The sequence below is a fragment of the Pristiophorus japonicus genome, chromosome 13 (assembly GCF_044704955.1).
Source record: "Pristiophorus japonicus isolate sPriJap1 chromosome 13, sPriJap1.hap1, whole genome shotgun sequence".
Taxonomy (NCBI): Eukaryota; Metazoa; Chordata; class Chondrichthyes; family Pristiophoridae; genus Pristiophorus; species Pristiophorus japonicus.
This window is the reverse complement of record NC_091989.1, coordinates 163,898,265-163,920,123: the sequence shown is the minus strand read 5'-3', so window position 1 is coordinate 163,920,123 and position 21,859 is coordinate 163,898,265. Positions and strand designations below refer to the sequence as shown.

General features: G+C 44.2%; 1 protein-coding gene across 1 annotated transcript in view; it reads right to left on the bottom strand.

Annotated features, from left to right (window-relative positions):
* Nucleotides 1-21,859, bottom strand: part of plcg2 (phospholipase C, gamma 2) — a 219,184-nt gene that overhangs the window by 20,910 nt on the left and 176,415 nt on the right. Inside the window, exons 16-21 of the mRNA XM_070897010.1 lie at nt 19,910-20,091; nt 16,338-16,538; nt 14,713-14,832; nt 14,428-14,608; nt 13,521-13,586; nt 1,767-1,870 (exon numbers count right to left, since the gene is read on the bottom strand). Coding sequence (XP_070753111.1) covers nt 1,767-1,870; nt 13,521-13,586; nt 14,428-14,608; nt 14,713-14,832; nt 16,338-16,538; nt 19,910-20,091 — 854 coding nt within the window. The remainder of the gene's footprint in view (nt 1-1,766; nt 1,871-13,520; nt 13,587-14,427; nt 14,609-14,712; nt 14,833-16,337; nt 16,539-19,909; nt 20,092-21,859) is intronic.

Below are 21,859 nucleotides of genomic sequence, written 5' to 3'. Positions count from 1 at the left end.
TGTCTAATTGACAAAATATGGAACGATTAAAAGCATTTATATAGAATTTTTCAATACCCCTGGTCATCACAAAGTGCCATATAGCCAATGAAGTACTTTTGAATTGTAGTCACTGTTGTAATGTAGGGAAAGACGCAACCAATTTGTGCACTGCAAGCTTCCACAAATAGCAATATGATAATTCTCCAAGTATTATGTTTTTGTGGTGTTGGTTGAGAGATAAATATTGTCCAGGGTGCCAGGAGAATTCCCCAGCTCTTCTTCAAATAGTGCCACGGGATTCTTTACATCCTCGGTTTAATGTCTCATCCAAAAGATGGCATCTTCAACAGTGTGTTAGCCTAGATTTTGTGCTCAAGTCTCTGGAGTGGGACACAACATTTTGACTCAGAGGCGAGAGTGCTACAACTGAGCCAAGGATGATACATAAAATGATAAAGCTCTCCCCTTGGTCAGCCTGGAAGCTGATTTGTTTGTGAATAAGTAGAATGGCCTTTAAGGAAACAATAAAATCAGAATGTTGGTCCTTGAGTATAGCTAGTTGTTATGGAATGTTAAAAGGTGAGAACAGGCCAGGAAGTCTAGGAAAACGTATGAAAATTAATAGCAAGTCCTGGCATATGCCAATCAGTGGGATGGACTCACATGACCCAGTTAATCCTTTTTAATTGGACAAGGAGGCTTAAGTCTGGAAAGAAGGTTGTTTCAGTGAGATTTAAGATATAGGGTGCCATCTCTTGCTCTTCCTCACACAGAATAGGCAGGAAAGCAGTCAGACAGCCAAGCAATCATCAGGTAGTTTGCAGTCAGCAACTGGAAGACAGAAGAAAAGGTGAAGATCAGAAAGAAATAAAGTACTTTCAGAACCTTTCCTGCAGTAACAGAAAGAATTTTCAGATTTGTAGTTATAAGAATAATTTGGTATGTCACCAGAAGTGACGCAGGGCTCAGCATGTCTTCCCCTGTTCCCAGACCCTATTCTAAATTGCAGGTCAGACGATTTTAATATATAGATGCGTGCAGCCTACAAATTTGCAAACACATGAGGTGCGGAGGGCGGGGCAAAAACTACTGCACAGGCGTGAGTTAGGCCCCAAATTTGCCCTGAATGGCTGCAGAAAATGGAGCTGGGAGAAATGTAAACCTGGTGTAATAACTGGATGTAAAACCTGCTGCTGCTTAAGGGGGAAATGGCAGCTCTGGAGAGGCAGGCAACCTGGGCAATAAGGACAGAAACAAAATCAAAGAAAGGATTGACAAACTTCAGGGATTCTGACTGGGATGCCCTCCTGACAGAGATAGGGTGCAGAAGGAATGTGTTGCTTGGGATTGGGGACTGGAGACTTATCAAAAATGTGGTGCACCGTCTGTGGAGGGAGGTGGCTGTGGCAATGACTGCCAGCTTCTTGACTCTCAGAACTGATTTGCAGTGCCAGAAAAAGTATAATGACATTACCAGGTTGCCAAGGTAAGCTAACTGCTCACCCTGACCCTTCTTGCAGTGTCTTTAGTATATGTGTCACTCCTTAATTCATTACCCTCATGGTGCTCTAGAACAGTACTCTCAACCTCTGAAGCCTTCTTCCATCCAGTGTCACCTGATACTTACAAATGCCTCTTCCTCAGTGTGCAATGCACAAGCAGGCCTTCCTAACTCACCACACCCATCCTTTCTTGATTTTCACCACTTAAATTGTAACTGGATAAAAAAAATCCTGACAAATAATAAACTTATTTATGTTAGCTGAAGAAAAAAAAATCCTTACCATCCTTGATCATGTTTTTTGACATTGTGGATGATGGCACCTCGAGGAAAAGTCAGTTCATCTTGTTGTTGACTCTGGTACTTGTATAAAGCTTTTACTGAACCCTGTTTGGTTAAGAAACAAATGGTTAACACTGCATAGAAATGTAATTATAATAAAGTGCATTTCTTATCAGCAGAGTATAAACAATGAGTTTATCATTTCAGGATAAAAGTGAACAGAGGAAACCTTCCCCTTCAAGTATGATTTTTTTTTGGACAGATTATGGAACTATTGTCAATATATTTAAAAATGCAACAAGAAATTTAATATTTTAGCAACCTAGTAAGGTCAAAATATCAATAGATACAATAACAATGCAAGCAGTTAATGTTATACATGACTGCCTTTGGCTAAATTGCACCACTCCGCGTTTTGTCGTAATCCGATTTGCAGTTGCCTATAAATACACTACTGACAGCCACACTAAGAATAAACTAAAATTCTAGCTAATCTACCTTAGCCTGTGATCTGCTCCTGAATTCACGCATCACTACAGACCTAATGGCTTTCACACTAAATGCAAGTGCAAATTTTTATCCAGGCATCAATTGTTCAGACATAGTTGAGTCTGTCCCAAACATGGTTGAAATGGCACAGCAAATTATGGCCCAAATAACCAGGGGTGATGTTCAGCAAGACCAACAATTCAGTTCAACAAGTTACACTTAGCTATTCCATCTTCAGTAAGGTACTGATTTGCTTGAAACACTTCAATCTATTTTGAGTTACAGTTTATCCTTGTTTCTGTTTCACTCAGTCTACCTTTATTGTGGGCTTCTTCCAAATACAGAAGGAAATTTTTTAGGAATCTAAATATTTTCCAGTCTTCTGACATTTCCAGTTCAGCAAACTCTTCTCTGACTCACAGAGGCGTTAACATACATTTACACACTTGGCCATGTCATATTACATTACATTCATATGACCAGGTTTTGAGACAAATCAACACAGAAACTATCTCAATCTTGTATTTAGAGCTAATTATCAACGAAGTAATGGATTTAGATATACTACGATTATACAATAGACTTTAGTGTCAGTGGGTCCATACTGTAACGCAGGTTGTCTAAAGTGAGTTAAGGAAGAACAGAAATCTCCCGTGGAGCAGAACCTAAACTTGATACAACAGATAGTAGTGCATTTTAGTTGTCATCACGAACTCAAATTATAATCTGAATGATGCAAGATTATTCTTGCACTAGGTTAAGGAATTCATTTTGCCTACATTTTTTTCAAGGAGATTTGATGCAAAAACGAAATGCTTAATATTTTACTTGCATTGCATGTTCAAGTATCAAATATCAAATACGATGGTCCAATTAAATGTAGTGGAACCAGAATGGAACCAAGGTACATTAAACGGTCACTATGGTAATCGTGGGTGGTAATCTGCCAATAGCTGAAAGGAGAAACACTTCAGGTCTCAAAGGCTCCAGGTGAACCATCCCAGCCACCCAATGCTCAAACTCGCCTTATTCAGGGAGCAACGTGTAAAAATAGCAGACTAGCAACTCAAGCAATTAACGTAGCTGGCAAAAAAGTAGACATGGGAAAAAGTAGTTACATGGGGCTCAAGTTTCGGCCTATTTCTTTGGCGCAACTAGTTTAGAATGGAGCATCTTAGAAATTGCAATTCTCGGCATTTAGTTTGCTCCAGTTCTAGTGAGTTAGAATGGTTCCATTTTAGAACAGATTTTTTTTTAAAAGGGGGCGTGTCCAGCCACTTACGCCTGTTTTGCAAGTTTAGGCAATGAAAACTTACTCCAAACTAACTTAGAATGGAGTAAGTGTAGATTTTTGTACGCTCAGAAAAACCTTGTCTACACTTATAAATCAGGCGTACGGAACGAGAGTTGGGGCGGGGAAGGGGGCTTTACAAACATTAAACACTTCATTTTTACAAATAAAGAGCCATCATCGAAAATAAATGATAAATCAACCAATAAATCAATCAAAAAAGATTAAAAAATAAAAAATAATAATAAAAAGTCAATCAATAAATAAAAAATTAGTTTCTACTCACCGACTGCAGCACCGGGAGCCCTTCAACAGCGTGCTGGGATAGCCCCCACCCAGTGTCTCTCTCTCTGTCAGTGCCTCGCTCTCTGCCTTTGTCAGTGTCTCTCTCTCTGCCTCTGTCAGTGTCTCTCTGTCATTGTCTCTTTCTGACAGCGAGGGGTAGGGGGAAGAGTGGGGGAGAGGGGAGAGGAGGCGGTGGGGGGGGGAGAGAGGGGAGGGGGTAGGGGAGGGGGGGAGGAGGAGGGGGGAGAGAGTGGGGGAGAAGGGAGAGGAGGGGGAGGGGAGAGGAGGGTGGAGTGAAGGGGAGAGGAGGGGGAGAGGAGGGGGAGAGGTGAGGGAGAGGTGAGGGAGGAGAGGGAAGGAGGGGGGAGGGGAGAGGAGTGAGGGGAGAAGGGGGGAGAGGAGGGAAGGAGAAGGAAGGAGGGGGAGGGGAGAGGAGGGGGAGGGGAGAGGAGGGGGAGGGGAGAGGAGGGGGAGGGGAGAGGAGGGCGGGAGGGGGGAGCGGAGGGGGTGGGGAGGGGAGTGGAGGGGAGAGGAGGGTGAGAGGGGAGGGGAGAGGAGGGGGGAGGAGGAGGGAGAGGAGGGGGGAGGGGGAGGGGGAGAGGAGAGGGACTGAATGGGGAGGGGGGCTGAACAGGGGTGGGAGGGAGGCTGAATGGGGTGGGGGGGACTGAACGGAGGACTTCGGATGGGGCCCGTCCTCAGCGAGAGGCCGGATGGGCGGGCCCCGCCGATGCCGGCTCCCATGGAGTACTTCGGGCAGGACACGTCCCCAGCGAGAGGCCCGGCGGGCAGGCACTGCCGCCGACGACGTGGAGGAAGGGAGGGAGGAAGAGGGGGGAGGAGGGGGAATGGCTGAGCAGGAGGGAGGGAGGGGAGGAAGCGGGAGCTGAACAGGAGGAGTGGGGGGGGTTGAGTGGGAGCTGAACGGGCGTGAGGGAGGGAGGCCGAGTCCGATCTTCGTCTGGTAAGCCCATTCGGCCAGGACTAGGGGCAGCGTGCTTCGGGCCCCTCCCATGCAGCCTCGGGGTCTTGGAGCTACTGCACATGCACGCACACTCTAGCGCGCATGTGCAGAAGTTCCGGCACTGTTTTCAGTGCCGGGACCTGGCTCCGCCTCCCACGCGTTCTGCTTCGCTGCGCCAAGGACCTGGATTGACCGGACGGAGGGGAGAATACCAAGGCAAATAATAGGCGCCGTTTCTGTTCTAAAAAGTCGCCGCACCACACGGAGATGCGCCGTTCTAACCCTGGGGGCAAACTTGGGCCCATGGGGTGGATGGTTTTTTTGTCGCCTCTTGGTCTGCAAAGTAAACATGGCTTGACCAGAGTTCTCAGTTCATTTCTGCATTTGTTGGAATTTTTGGGAGTTGGTTGATGACAAGGGAAATATAAATTCTGTCTTATGAAGGAACAAGACAGAAGTCTTTGATAGTGACGCACCTTTTGAGGTGTGGGGAAAACAGGTAGGTGCGAAGTGACTTTCATCCCCTTCAGCTTCCAGCTGCATCAAGCTTTTCTTCATTGTGATATTATTTAGTATGCAGCATGCTACAATGATTCTGCAGACTCTCATTGAGCTGTATTGCAGAGCTCCACTTAATTTATCTTGGCACCAAAATGAGACTGTACAATCTGCTCTATTAAACTTCTTGTACTGGCATGAACCTCATTATAGTTGTTGTCCTCCTCTGTCTGCGGAAGCCTTACTGGAGTCATGAGTCATGACTGCAGTGGACAGCTCTGAACCCATGCATTCTGTCAATTGCTCTTTGTACCCGTGGGAACCCTGCCAACCTGTAGACTCTAATAGCTTTCTCGCTTTGTTTCACTGGTTCTATTGGAAAGGATAAGAAGCACGCCGCCCTCCCAAAGACAGCATCAGTTACCTTCTAAACGCAACGGTGAGTTGCTGCCTGACACCCCCAGCAAAAATAATAGCTTCCTCAATGCAGTGTCTACCTCAGGAATACCACTGTGCTGTTCAGACCACCACTTATATAATAATCGTAATAAGTAGGGCCAGATTTATGGGCTCAATTTTCTCCAATTACCTGCGCCGTCTTTTTGGCGTGCACCGTTTTTTTTTTGGAGTAAATTCAAATCTCCAAGTTTCCCCAAATTTTCTGCGCTAGCGTAGGTAGGTTATTTTTAGGCTACAATTTTTTTTTACCTCACTGGGGGCGTAATCTGCCATCCGCGCCAATTCTGGCCAGTTTGGCCAGCTCCGACTTACTTCAATTTTTCTTAGGACGGCGTATGTGACCACTCTGGAAAAACCTTCTGGGCAGTTAACAAAATCGGCGCAGGTAAGGGAATCAGCGCAGCAGATGCAGTTCCACGGCCCGGACAGCAGCAGCAGAGAGGGAGAGAGAGAGGGAGAGAGGGAGAGGAGAGAGGGGGCGCGGGGGGGGGGGGGGGGTGAGCGGGGGTAGGGGGGTGAGGGGGGGTAAAGGAGAGGAGAGGGGCAGGCAGAGTTAGGAGTGGCAACCAGCACCGGGAGGGGGGGGTGGGGGGGAGGGAGTGTGGGAAGGGGGATCGACTTTTGGCATAAACTCTTGAATAATTTCATGCTGGTAAGCTGCTGCAATGTGTAAGGTGTTTGTGTAGGTTGCTGTGAGCTAGCCAGAATATGTTGTATGTTTCACTTTCCAGCCTCAGCCCACAGTGTGTCCCTCGTTACTCTGGCAACCTGATCTTTTTGGCGCAGATCTGAGGCTCCACCCTCAAAGCTAAAGGACAGGCTATGCGGCGCCAAAATCAACAATTCAAATGGGGAAAATTGGATGATTTTTTTTTGCCGTAGTTGAGCCCCAAATAAACGGGCGTAACTCTTCAAGTACGCCAAAAAACAGCTTTGGGTGAAATGAGCCTATAGACTGGGAGGGTTAGCTATATTTAAATGCAGCGGGACAGACTTTGCGTATTAAAAGGGATGGTCTTCCTTCTGGAGACGAATTCTGATGCAATTTATTTACCATTGGAGTTAAGGTAATAGCTATTACTACTACATTTTACTTTATTTTATTAGCACCACAAAAGTTCCTGAAAATAGGTGGCGAATGAAAGGAAAATCCACCCCCTTTGTCAGAACTGATGAAAGGTCATTACCCAAAACATTGGCATGTCTCTTCTCTTTTTTGATGTTGGATTTTCTGTTTTTATTAAAGATGGATCCTTTGGGTTTTCCACCATATCTTTGTGTGATCACATTCCTTGGCTGGGTGCTCCAGCCTGTATCTTACCAGTGATTTTGTGTAAGCTGGAAATCTTTCTGATTTTATAATATGAAGTTATTATCCTTTGTGGATAATGGACTTAAACCTAACTTGTAACAGGTCAAATGTATGTTTAATCAGAGCAATCAAAGACTGCTCTAGTTCTATTTCTATTACCAAACATTTGTACCAATAGGTCAGGAGGTCTGAAGACTTATTTATCAACACTATGTAGACCATTAACCACATCTTATTTCTGGTCTAGGAAAATGCAAATGATCAAATACCCACCAAATGTCAAATGCCCAAATGTCTAATTTGATCATTTTGTGCCAGGTTGGACAAACAGATTGGAACATTATCACAAACCTCATTCATGTTAAACTCTGTACCGCTCAAGTTTAAATCATTTCTTTCCATTCTTCTTCAATTACCTTCTACAATTTTTCCACTCCTTTCATGAGATTGCAGTTCCATAGAAACGGCTACCTTATACTACCCTGTCCAAATGGCCGCTATTCATTTTTGAGGCTTGGTACATGCTGTTCAATTCTGGAGGAGACCACAGCTGGTCGATCATTCCTTCACCCAATTTCCACGCGTGCACAATTTCAGTTGGGCTTGTTGTATAATGATTATAAACAGGAACCCTGGCTGATTTTCACTTCCCCAATCCAGGCCATTTGCTGCACCACTACAGCTGCTTTGGCCAAGATCAGATAACTCAGCACACAGCAGGGATCAGATGTAAGATTACTTCCTCTGAGCAGCGCATAGACGGTGATTTTACCTCTAATCGTTCAGGACCTCTAATCGTTGATGGTACTGATTAAACCTTACTTAATAGGTCTCCTTTGCTTTTGGATGATAACTGCCAAAGAGAATTCTGTACTCTTAAAATAAACACAAAAAACAGAACATTTCTGAACTCTCTGAAAAACATGTTCGAAAACAAGAAATTCTCTTCCCTCCAAGAAATCTTAGGTGAAAAACAGTGAAGCTATTATATAAGGCATGAGTGCCCTGGTCTGAAATTGACAATAGCCAACCAATTGAGAGACGAGAAAGTTGCCAGGAGGAAGGTTAATGCTCTTTATAGTACATTATTGGTCGTGAGAAGGTGTGAACCGTGGCTGTGTGGTAGCACTCTCGCCTCTGAGTCAGAAATTGGTGGGTTCAAGCCCCACTCTAAGACTTCAGCATTCAGAATCCAGGCTGACAATTCAGGTGCGGTACTGCCAGAGGTGTTATGGGGCCCAAGTTTCCCTAATAAAAAATAATGGTGCTCACTTACTGGATGCCCGTTTCTATTTGGCCTCTCAGCATTGAAAATAAAAAAAACGAAGTTTTCTTCTACCATGTGCACCTTCTGGCACGGGCATTACCCGAGCTGATCTCGCAGGGCGGGACTTCCAGTGTGCGCCGGAACCACACAGCCCATGTGCTCCAAAACAAAAAAAAACAGGCAAACAATTGCCCATTATGACAAAAAAGATTGGACAGCATGACTTCACATCATCCGGTAATTATGTTAGTATATGTGAAATTTACTCAAATAAAGAAAATGTGGTCTTGCTCCAGAATTTAATTTCTAATAACTGCCATTTTTATTAATTTTAGAACGACAATAAATTCATTTAAACCATATCAACTTCCTCACCGCCTCAACATAAGAACATAAGAAATAGGAGCAGGAGTAGGCTATACAGCCTCTCGAGCCTGCTCCGCCATTCAATAAGATCATAGCTGATCTGATCATGGGCTCAGCTCCACTTCCATGCCCGCTCCCCATAACCCCTTACCGTTTAAGAAACTGCCTATTTCTGTCTTAAATTTATTCAATGTCCCAGCTTCCACAGCTCTCTGAGGCAGCGAATTCCACAGATTTTCAAAAGAGAAGAGAGAAGAAATTTCTCATCTCAGTTTTAAATGGGCGGCCCCTTATTCTAAGATTATGCCCTCTAGTTCTAGTTTCCCCCATCAGTGGAAACATCCTCTCTGCATCCACCTTGTCAAGCCTCCTCATAATCTTATACATTTCGATAAGATCACCTCTCATTCTTCTGAATTCCAATGAGTAGAGGCCCAACCTACTCAACCTTTCCTCATAAATCAACCCCCTCATTCCCGGAATCAACCTAGTGAACCTTTTCTGAACTGCCTCCAAAGCAAGTATATCCTTTCGTAAATATGGAAACCAAAACTGCATGCAGTATTCCAGCTGGGGCCTCATCAATACCCTGTATAGCTGTAGCAAGACTTCCCTGCTTTTATACTCCATCCCCTTTGCAACAAAGGCCAAGAATGCATTGGCCTTCTTGATCACTTACTGTACCTGAATACTATCCTTTTGTGTTTCATGCACAAGAACCCCAGGTCATGCTGTAGTGCAGCACTTTGTAATCTGTCTCCATTTAAATAATAACTTGCTCTTTGATTTTTTTTCTGCCAAAGTGCATGACTTCACACTTTCCAACATTATACTCCATCTGCCAAATTTTTGCCCACTCACTTAGCCTGTCTATGTCCTTTTGCAGATTTTTTGTGTCCTCCTCACACATTGCTTTTCCCCCCATCTTTGTAACATCAGCAAACTTGGCTACGTTACACTCAAACCCTTCTTCCAAGTCGTTAATATAGATTGTAAATAGTTGGGGTCCCAGCACTGATCCCTGCGGCACCCCACTAGTTACTGATTGCCAACCAGAAAATGAACCATTTATCCCGACTCTCTGTTTTCTGTTATTTTACCAATCCTCTATCCATGCTAAAATATTACCCCCAATCCCGTCAACTTTTATCTTGTTGACTATTTAAATACTAACAGTTAATAACTGCTTCAAATCAAACTGCATTTCCTTCACTGTTCAAGATTAGTCTGCCATTTACAAGCGGATTTGTGTCAAAAGAGTCGTACATTATCACCGTCCATAAATGGAGTAATTACTGCCCTGATACTTAATTCTCCAAATCATGTAACATTGTTTACATTTTCAGTCAATACTGTACAATTATTTTATATTCACACTCTCAATAAAGTGCAAATCTATTAAAACAGAATGAGAGTACAGATCAAATCAGAAAAACAGGCCAGCGGGTAGGCATGATGGATGACCTGTTGATAAGCATACTTTTGATGGATGGCAGTGTCAGTCTTTCACTCTGTCTAACTAGCTGCTTGCAAAGGGCCAGGCAAAAGGGACCACTGTCTCAATGTAATACCTGTACTACCTTTTGACACAGTGAGCAATCCTGTTCGACCTCAGAAAAATTACTGGCTTTCATAAAAATTTTCACTCTGTAGTTACATTCTTTAAAAAAAAATCTTTCTGACTGGCAATTAAACTAATCATTCTGAAAAGGAATCTGCACTGGAAACTGGTTTTAGTTGAAACAAAGACAGAAAATGCTGCTAACAATCAGTGGGTCAGGCAGCATCTATGCTGAGAACAGTTGAGTTAATGTTTCATGGGTAGACTCACAGCAGAACATAAGAACATAAGAAATAGGAGCAGGAGTAGGCCATACTGCCCCTCGAGCCTGCTCCACCATTCAAATAAGATCAAGACTGATCTGATCTTGGACTCAGCTCCGCTTCCCCGCCAGCTCCCCATAACCATTTCCTCACTTTTCATTCAAAAATCTATCCATCTCCACCTTAAATATAGTCAATGACGCAGCCTCCACAGCTCCCTGGGGCAGAGAATTCCACAGATTTACAACCCTCAGAGAAGAAATTCCTCCTCATTTCAATGGGCGACCCCTTATTCTGAAACTATGCCCCCTAGTTCTAGATTCCCCCACGCGTGGAAACATCCTCTCTGCATCCAACTTGTCGAGCCCCCTCAGTATTTTATATGTTTCAATAAGATCACCTCTCATTCTTCTAAACTCCAATGAGTATAGGCCCAACCTGCTCAACCTTTCTTCATAAGTCAACCCCTTCATCTCAGGAATCAAACTAGTGAACCTTCTCTGAACAGCCTCCAATGCAAGTATATCCCCCCTTAAATAAGGAAACCAAAACTGTATGCAGTACTCTAGGTGTGGTCTAATCAATAACCTGTACAGTTGTAGCAGGACATTAGGAAAAGGGGAGGTGCAACGAGACCTGGGTGTCATGGTACATCAGTCATTGAAGGTTGGCATGCAGGTACAGCAGGCGGTTAAGAAAGCAAATGGCATGTTGGTCTTCATAGCGAGGGGATTTGAGTACAGGGGCAGGGAGGTGTTGCTACAGTTGTACAGGGCCTTGGTGAGGCCACACCTGGAGTATTGTGTACAGTTTTGGTCTCCTAACTTGCTATTGAGGGAGTGCAGCGAAGGTTCACCAGACTGATTCCCGGGATGGCGGGACTGACCTATCAAGAAAGACTGGATCAACTGGGCTTGTATTCACTGGAGTTCAGAAGAATGAGAGGGGACCTCATAGAAACATTTAAAATTCTGACGGGGTTAGACAGGTTAGATGCAGAAAGAATGTTCCCAATGTTGGGGAATTCCAGAACCAGGGGTCACAGTCTAAGGATAAGGGATAAGCCATTTAGGACAGAGATGAGGAGAAATTTCTTCACCCAGAGAGTGGTGAACCTGTGGAATTCTCTACCACAGAAAGTTGTTGAGGCCAATTCACTAAATATATTCAAAAGGGAGTTAGATGAAGTCCTTACTACTAGGGGGATCAAGGGGTATGGCGAGAAAGCAGGAATGGGGTACTGAAGTTGCATGTTCAGCCATGAACTCATTGAATGGCGGTGCAGGCTAGAAGGGCCGAATGGCCTACTCCTGCACCTATTTTCTATGTTTCTATGGTTCTATGACTTCCCTGCTTTTATACGCCATTCCCCTTGCAATAAAGGCCAACATTCCATTTGCCTTCCTCATTACTTGCTGTAACCCCATACTAACTTTTTATGTTTCATGCACAAGGACCCCCAGGTCCCTCTGTACTGCAGCATTTTGTAATCTCTCTCCATTTAAATAATAATTTGCTTTTTTATTTTTCCTGCCAAAGTGGACAATCTCACATTTTCCCATATTATACTCCTGCCAAATGTTTGCCCACTCACTGGTTATAGTTGGTGCGTCAAAGACCAGCTCTTTTTTCATTGTTGGTATTGCTAACTTGATCAATGAAGAAAGCTCCACATATGTTCATTTTTTATATTTGATTGTTTTCTCTTGGAGTTTGGGACACAAGGAGGGCGAAATTCAGTATCGCCCCATTTGGGGCTGGTAACAGAGGCGAGGTGGGACTTCCTGTGCCCAGCGCGGAAGCCCCGCCTCGGCTGCGAAATAGGGGTTACCGCCCCCGAGAGGAAGTGGAGCGCAACGTCGGGCGCTCCATTTCCTCTTGGGTGGGGGACCGGGGCGGACCGCGTAGTACTGGTGCGAGAACAGGGCCCTCTAGTTCCGTTAAAAGCGAGGGCACGCTGCGAGCTCTGCAGTGGGGTGAGGGGTAACCACCATGCCACCAGGAATGCGGATGGCAATCGTCACCGGCATAGCGGCTCGGGGCGCCACCGGTGGGAGCGGGTCGATGCTGGTTTGCGCCTCCCCTAACTCCCGCACGTTGTCACGGAAGGTGGTAGCCACCTCACCTCCCTCGGGGTGAGAAATTGTTTGCACCCCGTTACCGCTCCCTGGGGGCACTAGCGATGCAAATTTCTCCCTCAAGACTTATTTGGGGAAAATGCGTCGTTCCTGTTTGGCATCTAATTAATCTTCTCGGGGTTGGCAACCACGGAGGGTAACATCAGAGATCTCGCACCATAGACTGGAATCTCCCTGCGTTCACTCCACTTACTGGACAAAAACCCCTCAATGGAAAGTTCTGCAGAAGTTTCTTCAGCCAGATTCTGAGGATTCACTGTACATGGAGATGCAGCATTTGAGCAGAATAATGACAATAGCAATTTAGTAAAGGAGTTTCCCCTTGAGCCTCACAAGCCATTCAATACTTTTCTCGTTATGTGTCAAATTTTTAGTCTTATAAAACTCCTGTGAAGCGCCTTGAGACGTTTTACTACGTTAAAGGCGCTATATCAATCCAAGTTGTTGTTGAGTATTTCACATAATGCTCTTGATGAATTATTTAGGGTTCTCACAGCCAAGGCCCAGGTTATGTTGACTAGAACTAATGGGTTGAAATGCGTGCAGATGGCAGTGTACTATAGGAGAACTACCAGCAGTTATAAAATATTCTTTAAATCTTATGTTTTATTAATAACGTATTTTTCACAACCCCCTCAATGTTCAACTAAAATTTACTAGTAATAAAGGAGATCGCAACGAGGGAAGGGCCCTGGGCCAGGAAGACTCCAGAGACCTGTACTAACACTCATTTCAGGTTCCGGACAGAGATTGGAAACCCAGAACTAGGTTTTTACTTTGAATTTCCTATTCCTGCCTGTTACACACAGAGATTTATTGAATACTATATTAAGCACAAGACAAGTCTACGTCAGAATCCTACCTTAGTCGGTGCCAGTTCATTCGGATCCACATAATTAACACCATAGAGACTGCCATAGTCTTTTTCCTGAAAGCAGACCAATATTTTCATTATACAGAATATAGCTGATTGTTGAGTGGATAGTTTCAGGGTGAGGCCTTTCTGGTGAGGTCTTTCTTTTACATCACCTTGGTATTCTTTCAAACCCCACTGAAGGCGAATATTTTGGCCCTAGTCCAAAATCATGCAGTGATTTTCCCTTCCTTTTGAAATAACTGAAGGAAAACACAGCCTGGATTTGCACCAGGAAGTTAGGTGAACCTGTACCTGCCAGTAACAATGCCATTGACTACCAGTGGCAGGGCACGGCCATATAGGCTGGAGACGAGTTCACAATGACATCTTGCTGTAGGTGGATCATGGAATTAAGCAGCAAAGATACAGGTCTCAATCTTACAAGTGATTCTGGGGTATAGTTCAAGAGCAACCTTGAGATAATCTAAAATAATTTACAGGTGGAAGACAATTACAAAATGCAAAGACTCAATTGCAAAGAATAAATAAAATGAAGCCATCCAGTTACTATGTTTGAAGTTGGACACTCGTCCAGAATCCCAAACTCAGCATTCTGAATCTCTTATCTCCATTGGTTGAGATTTTTCTCTAAGGTTTGAAGCAAGTTACTAAAGGGAGTACTTCGCAGATGTACCTTCCTGGGCAAGAAGGGCAAGCTGTGAGGATCAGGACACTCCCTCCTCTTGGATGATCATGCACTGGTACTAAAGGCAGCCAGTAAACCGTAGCATTTAGGACCTTTCTTTACCCTCTTCCTGCCTGAAGCAGGAAGCATATCAGCAATAATGTACCATAAAAGTGGAAAAAATTGAATTTTTAAGTTACAGGAAAAGAAAAATGAAAAAACACCTACCGCACTGTAACGCTCAAGCATCTTTTCCGTGACTGGATAGCGCAGTTTCATTTTTCTATATAATGTGTGTTTTCTATGATAACTGATGAGCTCCACCAGGCTGTCAAACTCTGCGGAGGTCCCCAGTATGTACTTTCCTTCTTCATAGTTAATGCGGCAGTGCTTAACCTTGCTTTCAGCCCTGGGGAAGGTCACAATTTTAAAATGGTGCAGTTATAGATTCTCTTCACATTCCACATATAAATTTATTTTAAATTATTTTTTAGTAATGGTTTGTAGTCTTACCTGAAGGTAATGGCATATGAATTGGGCTCGTCCCGCTTTCGAACCAAAAAGGCACCATCCCTGGGTATCCTCATGAGCATGTCCTCAGCTTCTCCGCGACTTAGATTTTTATAGTACCATCTGAAAATGACAGCAAAAAAGTACATTGTTCCATTTTTGAGCCTGGGTGATGCGTTTTTCGAGCCTGAGAGATGCAGTGCATTCGGAACTGGTCTTTTATCTCTGGTCAACCTATCTCAATGCAGATCCCAATTGTATGATCTTCAACCAGGCAGTCAGTTATGGAACTGCTAACTTTAAGGTATGAATGTTTGACTGCTGCTTTATAACAAAAAATGGTACTTATGCATACACAACTGAACCCTTTTCACAGGTGCTATTGAAACTATTTCTCACATGAAGGATTTTGTGCATGTATGATTAGGCCCATTATATACATGTGCACAAGCATTTTAAAAAACACATCAGTTTTGGACTGGTCAAAAAGCGGCCAACGTAGGTGCAAGTACCACCTAGACTGATGAGATGAAAATCTCCGCTGTCTGCTGCTATAATAGTCTTATCAGAAATTATTCAAAGGACCCATAGCCTAAATCCAGTTCCTCACGAGGCCACAGAACAAAACTGCCCCAAACCTGGCTCTAAATTAGCAACCTCACTCACAGAGACCACAGGATGGCTACATGAAGAAAACATGATTTTCTCCTTTTTGTTTATAGGATTTAAAAGAATAGTTAGGGCCCAAAATTGATCAAAGGCATGTTCCGCCGAAAAGACCGCCAAGATCCTGACAGTACTTTGGGCGGAAGTTTGGCGAAAAAATAGAAAATAAACTGCCCGGTGGGAAAAATGGCCGTTGCACGTGGATTCTCGGTGGACCTGGTCAAATTAAGTCCGAGGCTAGAGTCGGCCTAGGGAGGGGGGAAAACGCGAAAAATATTTTTTCAAAAAATAAAAAGTAAAACATCGGAAAACATTCAGAGGACCCTTTTCCACTGAATAGTTGCAAAAGAATTAGAAAAAAAACGTTCACTTACCTTTTTTTGCAGGGTTTCATACTTACCGTCCATCGAGAGGCTGGTCCGACTGGGTGGTTTTATTCCAGATGTATGGAAACATGGGCGGGAGCGGTTTTCCCAGCATTGCATGCCAGCAGTCCGCTCCCCAGCAGTATTTTGAAACCGCCGGCGTAAGACCCTGATGAAACTTCCAGTGAATTTTCACCGCCCAAAACAAGGAAATACTGCCAAAACACCCGGCGGTACCATCATCAGTTTCAGGCCCAAAGACCTATGTTGGCAGTACCAGCTTGTTCCTCAAGACTGACAACATCTAAGCAGGAGCTCAGGAATCCGTAGCGCCAGGTTTTTACAGTGGCAGTTTGCCCTTAAACTGCATCCATTGCTATTAGAAAATAACTAAACAATGAGAATGTTATACATTTCCAATGTACTCCACTAATTGTTATGCTTTTCTCTGTTCCTGAGAATCTCGAGATCAGATCAGCCATGATCTTATTGAATGGCGGAGCAGGGTCGAGGGGCCAAATGGCCGACTTCTGTTTCTATTTCTTATGTTCTTATGTTCTTAAATTGACTGCTTAAGTTTTCTGTTGGAGTACTTACTCTTGAGATTCATGAGGATTTGGGCTAGGCACTGGTTCAGTTAAACGTAATTCAAATTCGCTGCATCGTAAAGGCGCATTTTGATAGTGTTGAACTAGATCGTAGACATTGCTGAAAGTTAAATTATCAGTCAGGAAATATTTAATGCCTTCTCCATCTGTGAAAGAGCGAATACGGCAGTGCTGAACTCTTCCGTTTCTCCTGGTTGGATAAATGCAAAAAATATAGATTCAGAATGTGAGTTATTATTTTTAATTCAATCATGTCACAGTTAGTGCTATTTTACTTTTCCCCCCTTTAAAGCCTCCGTGCCTTATTCAATGAATGAGAGGGTGGCTAGATTCTCACCTCTAACACTGTTCTGTTATCAGCCATTAGGGGGTACACGAGTAGCCTGAAGTGACTTGTCCTCTCATCAGGGGGGGATTTTAATCTAAAAAAAACAGGTGTGTTTGGAGCGTGGAGTTAGTTAAATTGTTAAAAATCAGATTCCCGACCTGAATGTTCACTTCCAGTTTTAACGGAGGTGGGACTGGGGGACTGTGGGGGGGGGGGGGGGGGGAGCAGGGGGAACGGGAGGGCGGGCAGCAAACCCACTGCCAGGAGGTCAATTTCAATATTCTGATGAAGTTAGTAGCCTCTTCTTTAACCTCCATTTCATATTTAGCTGCATCTGGTCAGGTTTTACACACCTTGGGGACTGTTCCATCCTGGAGCTACGTGCCTTTACATCTACCTTCTGGATCCCTGTCTAGTCTCCCCCCCGCGATCGGTGACCGCCTCATGAGTCCTCCGATCACCTTCCTGGGCCGATCCCCCCTCACCAATGATCTGGAGGCCTGCCTGATCCTCCAGTGACCGTCCCCGATCTCTTGCCTCCGCCCCCGCCCCCCCGATCCCTCGATGGCCCTGATTTCTTGTTTCCCCGACCCCCGATCCTCTCAGTGGCCACAAGATGGCTAATGTGAAGAAAACATGATTTTCTGTTTTTAGTTTATAGGATTTTAAATATAGCTAGGATTAAAAACAAGGACCTATCTTGACAATATCAGCCTGTCCCTCAAGACCGACAACAATTTCTAGGCTTTGGTTCATTTGTAATCCAGTATACCTGTCGGACTTTCGATTATTATTTAACAGCTTATTGTAACAGTTTCAATCCATTCTGAAGATGCTGCCCACAGGAGAGTTGAATGTCAAGATTTAATTTTTATTTAATCCTTTTGCCACTTTACTTCTTTTGCCTTTGTTATTTTGTCTTCTTTCCAAATAATTTTGTAACCAATGGTGTCTTGTTTTTTTAATGTGGCTTTTTAAACAATAATCTCCACTCAGTAAGAATATATAGGGCTAGAGTTTCCGCTTTGGTGCTCGCTGGTTTTGAAAAGTGTTTTTCCTGCTCGAGTTTCTGCTCAAACTCATTTGCATATTGGCAAACACAAAGGGGGGAAATTCGGATCGTTTTGTGCCTCCCGTTAGCGCTCCTGCGGTGCCGCTATCACCTCCTGCAAAATTCCACGGGAGTTTAACGGCATTGCTAACCGGTAGCGCCCCAGGCCACTGCGCTGGCAATGACGACATCATCACCATGCTCATCAACCTGTTTTTGCCCCGGAGTGGTAACACACTGCAGTTTGATTAATACAGCCGAAAATGGGTTTATCTCAAAATATAAGCCTATTAAATCACAGTGTCAATCCACCACCTGTGAGTAACCTGATTTTAAATAACTGAAAATGACTTTAAAAAAAAAATACAAAACAATTTTCCAGTTACTAACAAAAAGAGAAAATGCTGGAAATCTCAGCGGGTCAGGCAGCATCTGTAGAGAGAAAAACAGTTAAGATTTCAGATCGATGACCCTTCGGCAGAACTGGCGAATGTTCGAAATGAACAGGTCTTAAGGAGCACTGAAAGGGGAAGGAGAGGAAAGAACAAAAGGGAAGGCCTGGAAGACAGGAGAGATTAGAGAAACAAAGGGGATGATGGGCCAACTTGAGATGGTAATATCAGAAGTTAGAAAAAGGTTAGTCTAGATAGGGTGCGAATGGCGGAATAATTAACAGCTGCCATGGGAGACAGAGAATTATTTTATATATAGGTTCGGGGGGGGGGGGGGGGGGCGGGGGGGAGGAGTTTAAAAAAAAAAGAGGAAAGGGAGCCAAATATGGTCAGAGGCTATGGTCTGAAATTGTTGAACTCGATGTTGAGTCCGGAAGGCTGTAAAGTGCCTAAATGAAAGATGAGGTGCTGTTCCTTGAGCTTGCATTGAGCTTCTTTGGAACAGTGTAGGAGGCGAAGGCGGAGATGTCGGAGTGGGAATGGAGAATTAAAGTGACTGGCGATGGAAGCTCAGGGTCATGCTTATGGACTGAACGGAGGTGTTCCGCAAAGCGATCACCGAATCTGCGCTTGGTCTCTCCAATGTAAAGGAGACCCATCTTGAGCAGCGAATACACTATACTAAATTGAAAGAAGTACAAGTAAATTGCTGTTTCACCTGGAAGGAGTATTTGCAGTCCTGGACAGTGGGAAGGGAGAAGGTAAAAGGGCAGGTGTTGCATCTCCTGCGCTTGCACGGGAAGGTGCCATGGGAAAGGGAGGAGGTCCTGGGGGTGACTGTGGAATGGACCAGGGTGTCGTGGGAGGGGGGGGTGCGGTCCATCGGAATGCTGAGAGGGGAAGATGTAATCGGTAGTGGGATCACGCTGGAGGTAGCGAAAATGGCGGAGGATGATCCGTTGAACGTGGAGGCTGGTGGGGTGAGTGAGGACAAGGGGAACCCTGTCATGGTTCTGAGAGAGAGGGGAAAAGGGGTGAGAGCAGAGGTGCTGGAAATAGAATTGGCGCGGTCGAGGGCCATTTTAACCATGGTGGAAGGGAATCTTCGGTTGAGGAAAAAGGAAGACATGTCAGAGGTACTAGTGCAGAAGGTGGCATCATTAGAGCAGATGTGCGGTGACGGAGAAACTGGGAGAATGGAATGGAGTCCTTACAGGATACAGGGTGAGAGGAAGTGTAGTCCAGGTAGCTGTGGTCATAATGAATATTTGTCAATATTCTATCCCCAGAAATGGAGACAGAGAAGTCAAGGAAGAGAAGAGAAGATTTGAAGAGGGACCATGTGAAGGTGAGGGAAGGGTGGAAATTGGATGCAAAGTGAATGACATTTTCTAGTTCAATTTTCTAGTTAGATTGGGGTACAATAAATTTCTGTAGCAAATTAAAAGAATAGTTCACAACCTTTCAAAATGCACCTATTAGTGTCCCTGCGCCTAACATATCCAGCTTAATTTTTGGAGCCTCCTCAAAGCCCTGCAATCGAACGTCATTAGCCGAATGGTGTTTAATTCACCCTGGGGTTCATGGCCAGTTTTGTGATGGCGATGTTTTTAAAACTAGCTCAAAAGACCGCAAAAACTCAATTCGCACTGAATGTAATTTGAGCTTAAAATGCCACAATCTTTTGCGTTAGTTTGGTTGATTTCGGGTGAATTGCACCGATAAAAAACAGCGCAGCCAAGTGGAAACTCTGTGCCATAAAGTTTAACTTAAAAGAAAAACAGCAATACCAAAATGACAATGTGAAGTCTCCAGGGAATGTGTCACTCTCCCGAACCAGGAACGTTCCATCTCTTCCCACTGTTTCCGTACAAAACTCCTGGAGCAACCTCTCTGCCCTTTGTCGGCCATCTCTGCCCATTTTCCCATGAAACCATTTCTCATTAAAGTGACGATTTGTACTATTAATTTCCTAAATAAAAGTAATGTTTTCATTAGTATTGATGTGAAGAGACAATTATAGGGAAGGGAAGAAAACAAGAATGTGAGGGATATCAAGGCCTTAAAGAGGGTGGGGAGGAGATGGAAGAGAGTGTAGAGGAGATTGAAGAGGGCGCGGAGAAGATTGAAGAGGGTGCAGAGGAAATTGAAGAGGGTGCGGAGGAGATTTACCGGATTTATACCGGGGTGTGGGACTTGTAGTTGTGTGGAGAGACTAAAGCAGCTGGGATTGTCCTCCTTGAAGCAGAGAAGGTTAAGGGGAGGTTTAATAGAGGTGTTTAAAATGATGAAGGGTTTTGATAGAGTGGATAGGGAGGAACTATTTTCCACTGGAATGAGGGTATTTAACCAGAGGACACAGATTTAAAATAACTGTCAAACGAACCAGAGGGGACATGAGAAGAATTCTTTTACGCAGGGATTTGTGATGAACTGGAATGAATTGCCTGAAAGGAAGCAGATCCGATAGTAACTTTCAAAAAGGAACTGGATATATACTTGAAAAGGAAAAAAGTTGCAGGGCTAAGGGGAAAGAAGAAGGGAGTAGGACTAATTAGATAGTTCTTTCAAAGAGCCGGAACAGACCTCCGGTGCTGTGTAATTCTATGAAAAGCAAATTGATATGGTAGCGATGTGCAGGTTACTCAAATAGTAAGCACAGCAGAATGGTAAGGTGAAGGATAACAATGTTAAGAAATGGCCATGCCTAAGGCATATGGAATCCTTGGTATTGTATCTAGAAGTGTACAAAAGGCAGAATGTGTACAAAACCATAGGTTGCAGTTGGAATATTGTGTATCCCATTACAGGAGGGATATAAAAGTAATGCTGCTGCATAAATTCACCAGGATGTTACTGGGGATGAGCAGTTTGAGCTACACTGTTAAACTTGAGAAATTGGCTGCTGTTCACTAGAGTTGAGAAGGTTAAGATTACGATAGATTGCTTCTAGTGGTCAGTGAGATGGACACAAATTTAAGATAAACAGAAAAAGAAATTCAAGGGAAGTTAGAATATAGTTCTCTACACAGGATGGGTAGAATGGGAAATGTGTAAATGCTGTAATATCCTATGATTCTAAATGATGATGGGGGTTGAATTATGGGCAGTTTAATACCGTAGGCCCATGACATCGTGGACTAAAACTCTTAAGTTAATTAATAGTCATCACAGAGGAGGCAGATTCAATCCTGTGTGGTGATGGTGCTGGATGCAATCCCAGGCTTTGTCTGTCAGAGGATGATGTCCTAATGAAGCACTTCAATCATTTCTTAAAGTAGTTCTTTGAATAAACAGTTAACTTACTTAAGAACAGCATAAGTGAATACAACATCATTGCAATGATTGTTACTGAAATAAGATGCTCTTTAGTACTTGAGCAGTAACATGCAGCACATTGGGGGGGATTTTAACCCCAAAAAACAGGTTTAGGTCAGGTGGGAGGTTAAAGTGTTAAAAATCTGAATCCCGACCCCAACCGGCTCACTTCAGGTTTTAACGGAGGGGGGGGGGGGGGGGGGGGGAAAGGGAGCGGGCAACCAACCCAGTCCCAGAAGACAGATTGGTACTTTAAATATGTTAATGAGGCTGGAAGCCTTGGATTTATTGTGCTTTGCAGGTTTAACTGTGGCCGGCTGCACTTCCCGGGCCTCGGGAATCCCGGCAGCTGCAGCAAGGCGACCACAGCCTCGGGGAGCAGTCCTTGTGGGCTGGGAGAAGCAGGAATACTTTCCCCCATC